Source organism: Rhincodon typus, unplaced genomic scaffold, assembly GCF_021869965.1.
Source record: "Rhincodon typus isolate 14 unplaced genomic scaffold, sRhiTyp1.1 hic_rhity00004981, whole genome shotgun sequence".
NCBI lineage: Eukaryota > Metazoa > Chordata > Chondrichthyes > Orectolobiformes > Rhincodontidae > Rhincodon > Rhincodon typus.
The window spans coordinates 256-4955 of NW_025970619.1; the positions used below are offsets into that span (position 1 = coordinate 256).

Genomic DNA, 4700 nt, shown 5'->3' on the forward strand with positions numbered 1-4700 from the left:
TTCTGGTGTGTGTGTGCGTGTGAGAGAGAGAGTTTGTGTGTGTGTATGTGTGTGTGTGTGTGTGAGAGAGAGAGTTTGTGTGTGTGTATGTGTGTGTGTGTGAGAGAGAGTTTGTGTGGTGTGTGAGTGTGTGTATGTGTGTGTGTGTATGTGTGTGTGTGTGTGTGAGAGAGAGTTTGTGTGTGTGTATGTGTGTGTGTGTGAGAGAGAGAGTTTGTGTGTGTGTGTGTGTGTGAGAGAGAGTTTGTGTGGTGTGTGTGTGTGTGAGAGAGAGTGTTTGTGTGGTGTGTGAGTGTGTGTATTTGTGTGTGTGTGTGAGTGTGTGTGTGTGTGTGTGTGTGTGTGTATGTGTGTGTGTGTCTCTGGGTATATACACAGAGTGCGCTCCCCTGTATTTCTCTGTGCCTGTCTACATTCCCTGTCTTATCTGTTATCCAGCCCCCTCTCCCTCTGGCCCTCCCTGCATGTTTGCATACTCCCTCACCAATTTGGGATCAGAGTGTTCTCCACAAGGAGGAGGGGTTTGTATTTGATCATGGGGGCTGCGAGGAGTTGCTTGGTGCTAAATAGAGGGACAGGGAGAGATCCCAGACAGATCTGAAAGGCACTGAGTTCAAATCATGTTCTCCCTGAGCTCCAACTCGCGATGTCCCAGAGAGGAGGCAGAGGTGGGGGGGAGCCCAGCATTAACTGGGCCAAGGTCAGGGATCAGCCGGAATCCCTCGAAAGGATATAGTGTGAGGAGTCTTCCCACCAGCTCAGTCGATGGCAGATACCACTGGTGCATCATCAGGAACATGTGAGGAAGCAACTTGTTCTTCAGCCTCCCCTTGTCATCTGGAGGGCAAGGGGAGAGAGAGAGTGAGAGAGAGAGAGAGAGGGAGAGAGAAATGGTTAATCATGGAATCCCTAGAGTGTGGAAGCAGGCTGTTAAGCCCGTCAAGTCCACTTCAAAGAGTATCCCACCCAGACCCAGACCCCAACCCTATCCCTGTAATCCTGCATTGCCCATGCTACCCCACTCTAACCTGCACATCCCTGGACACTATGGGACAATTTAGCACGGCCAATCCACCCTAACCTGCACATCCCTGGGCACTATGGGACAGTTTAGCATGGCCAATCCACCCTAACCTGCACATCCCTGGGCACTATGGGGTAATTTAGCACGGCCAATCCACCCTAACCTGCACATCCCTGGGCACTATGGGGCAATTTAGCACGGCCAATCCACCCTAACCTACACATCCCTGGACACTATGGGGCAATTTAGCACGGCCAATCCACCCTAACCTGCACATCCCTGGGCACTATGGGACAATTTAGCACGGCCAATCCACCCTAACCTGCACATCCCTGGGCACTATGGGACAATATAGCATGGCCAACCCACCCTAACCTGCACATCCCTGGGCACTATGGGACAATTTAGCACGGCCAATCCACCCTAACCTGCACATCTTAGCACTGCAGGAGGAAACCGGAGCACCCAAAGGAAACCCACGCAGACACGGGGAGAACATGCAAACGCCACACAGACAGTCACCCAAGGGTTGAATCAAAACTGGGTCCTTGGCACCATGAGGCAGCAGTGCTAACCACCGAGCCACTGTGCCACTCTAATCACAAGGTCATACAAATTATTTGCGACCCTGGATATCCCAAATGTTATGGACCAGACCAAACACCCTCAAAATATGTTCCTGATCCTGCATTTATCTTATTTTTAATGTCAAATGTCTTCTGGATACAATTCAATTGGCCATACTACCAGGTTTGAAGCAAAATGTACTTTATTTTTTACCTTATAGTTAAAATACAAACTAAAGAGAAAAGAAATTGAAATATCTTAACTCTACTGGGAAACTTAACAGAATAATAGATTATTTAACTACTAAACTGTAACTGCTCCAATATAGTAACGTTCCATAAACACACACTTGGCAAAGGCAAAGTCAGTAAAATAGATTGTCTCACATATAATTCCAGCAGCAGGAAGACAACCCTAACTCTTAGCAGTAAGAGAGAGAGCAATAAATGTTTCCACATACAGGTTTAAGACCCTAGCAACTGCTGAAAGCTAAAACTAAGAATCCTGGTTCTGTGGGAGCCTGACCCCACCCATTCATGTTGCTTCTATTGTTCCAAATTTACACACAAAAAAAAAACGCTAGGTTGGCGCAGAGCAGACAAGTGAACAACACTTGCTTTCCAATGAAACACAACAGAACAAATCCTTCTCAGAGACATTCTTGTAACATGAAGCTGGGCAGATAGCTGTAAACCATCCCCTCTGAGCTCTAACCATTGTCGTTATGCTCACCATTGGTAACCATTTAGAACACAATCCTGCCTGTCCCCAGTTCCAATCTCCTGCTCTTCCGCCATACCCCTGAACACCATTTCTATCCAAATAATCATCCAATGCCCATCTTTAATGCCCCTCAATTGAACCTGCCTCCACTACATTTCCAGGAGGTACATTTCCATACCCCAACTACTTGATGTGTTTCTCACAACGCCATTGCTTCATTTGCATTTCACTCGAGCACTGTTGCTTTTGCAAGGTACAGGAGTCCTGGATGGAGACACCAAATCCGCAACATTTTCTGCACGACCTCACACAGCCCAGTTACAGGTGACAAAAAGTTCGGATTCGAACACAGAGATCTGAGATAACATGTCTGCGAAAAAAACAGCCTTTACACTCTCTCCATCTTCCCCTCTCCCCCCTCTGAAACATCTTCACATCCAAGGCAGTGAGTGGAAAACCCACTGGAGGACCTCATCACCACCAGTGGAGGGATCCAAAGGGAATATTTGAAATCTACACCACTGTCACCAGAAAAGCGACTTCAGCAAGCCGTAACTGATCCAAAAGGATAGCCTAGTGCCAACAGCTTTGAGTGAAAAGTGTCATTTGACTGCAAATCAACTTTCGGAACAATCTGCGAATAGTTTTTTTTTGCCCTGAATTTAAATGTTACTTGACTAAAGAACTTTTAAAGGAAATCTTTGCAGAGTTTTTACATTTTTTTACTCAGACTTGGATGTTGCGAACTGAAGTGTAATTTTGATTAAGAAGGGTAGTTGTATACATTTGCACAGTTTGATAAATAATCTTTACAACTTTGCTTAAAACATGTTTTATAAGTTGCTGCTTAAGGAACCAGTCTGACCTGTTTCTGGCATTGATCTATGTCAAGATGTGTTGAGGTATATTGTTAATATCAATGGCCTTATGGAAGTAGGAGGGTAGGAATGACTAATTTTATTGCAAAAATGTTGGGGAGAACTCCCGGCAAGCAGTACAGAGATACAATTACCATTCAACAGAACATAAAAGTTTAACTCAGTAATAAACTGCCGCACGGCCGTGATACCCAACAGAAACCTTTATTAGAAGAAATAATCCAGTGCTTCTGTGCCTCAAAGTTTAATACCTTGAGGAGGCTCACTCTTAGAGCCAGCATAGAGAGGAGATTGGTGGGAAAACCTGACCCCAAGCAATATCTGGTTCAACAGACGTACAGAAACAAATGCGGAGAGAGAGAAAGAGAGATAAAGATAGAAAGAAAGAGAGAAATAGAGAGAAAGAGTGTAATACTTGAGAGAGAAAGAAAGAGATATTTGAGAGAGAAATGGATATTGAGAGAGAGAGAGCGATTGAGAGAAAGAGAGAGATAAAGTTTTAGCAAAGATCTGCAGCTCGGGGTGGTAGGTGAGGCTGTTGACTTGTTGACTTTTTCTCGTTCAGACGTTTTATCACCATGCTAGGTAACATCATCAGTGAGGCCTCTGCTGAAGCGATGTTATTCTACTCCGCTGGAATTTATACTGTCTGGTCCGTTATGGTGTGTACTGTCATTTCTGGTTTTGTTCTATATGGGTTTGTATATGGGGTCCAATTCTGTATATTTGTTGATTGCATTATGGGTTGAGAACCATGCCTCTAGGAATTCCCGTGCGTGTTTATGCTTGGCTTGGTCTACTATGGTTACTTTGTCCCATACAGAACAAAACTGGAAATGACAGTACACACCATAATGGACCAGGCAGTATAACTTCCAGCGGAGTAGAACAACATCGCTTCATCGGAGGTCTCACTGATGATGTTACCCAGCATGGTGATAAACCGTCTGAACGAGAACAAGCCAGCTCAGCGAGCAAGTCAACAACCTCAAAGGCAGAGATATTTGAGAGAGATTGATATTTAGGTAGAAAGATATGGACCGAGAGGGTGAATGGCTGAAAGAGAGAGCGAGATGTAGGCAGAGATACAGAGATCCATCACAAGAAACTAGAAAGAGAGAGAGAGAGAGGTTCCTTACCAAATTCATTGATGCAAGCCTGGATCATCTCATCGATTGTGGCTGATTTCTCTGTCACCAGAAATTCTGGCTTCTCAGCCTCTTTGCTGGACATCTCCGCCATTTCGCCCCCAACACAGAGAAAGGGTTGGGGTGGAGGGGTTGGTAAGCCTGAGATGGATGGGGTAGACGTGCAATCAAGCAGCTGCCGTTCAGCACTGGTTCGGCACCAGGTTACCGGGCACACATCAGTTGTCGCGGTGCTGTAGGGTGAGAAATTCTGATGTTAGACAACCCAGTGATTAATAAAAATCAAACAGGAAGATGCTGCATTCTGCTAACACAGCGCTGCACTGTCGGAGGGTCAGTGCTGAGGGAGCGCCGCACTGT

At 45.6% G+C, this 4700-nt stretch overlaps 1 protein-coding gene across 1 annotated transcript in view; it reads right to left on the bottom strand.

Annotated features, from left to right (window-relative positions):
* Positions 1 to 598: 598 nt before the first annotated feature.
* The window catches only part of LOC125482009 (RAS guanyl-releasing protein 4-like), a 10729-nt gene continuing 6627 nt past the window's right edge, over positions 599 to 4700 (bottom strand). The window contains exons 2-3 of the mRNA XM_048593978.1: positions 4332 to 4573; positions 599 to 837 (exon numbers count right to left, since the gene is read on the bottom strand). Of these exons, the coding sequence (XP_048449935.1) occupies positions 614 to 837; positions 4332 to 4434 (327 nt within the window). The 5' untranslated portion in view covers positions 4435 to 4573 and the 3' untranslated portion in view covers positions 599 to 613. The remainder of the gene's footprint in view (positions 838 to 4331; positions 4574 to 4700) is intronic.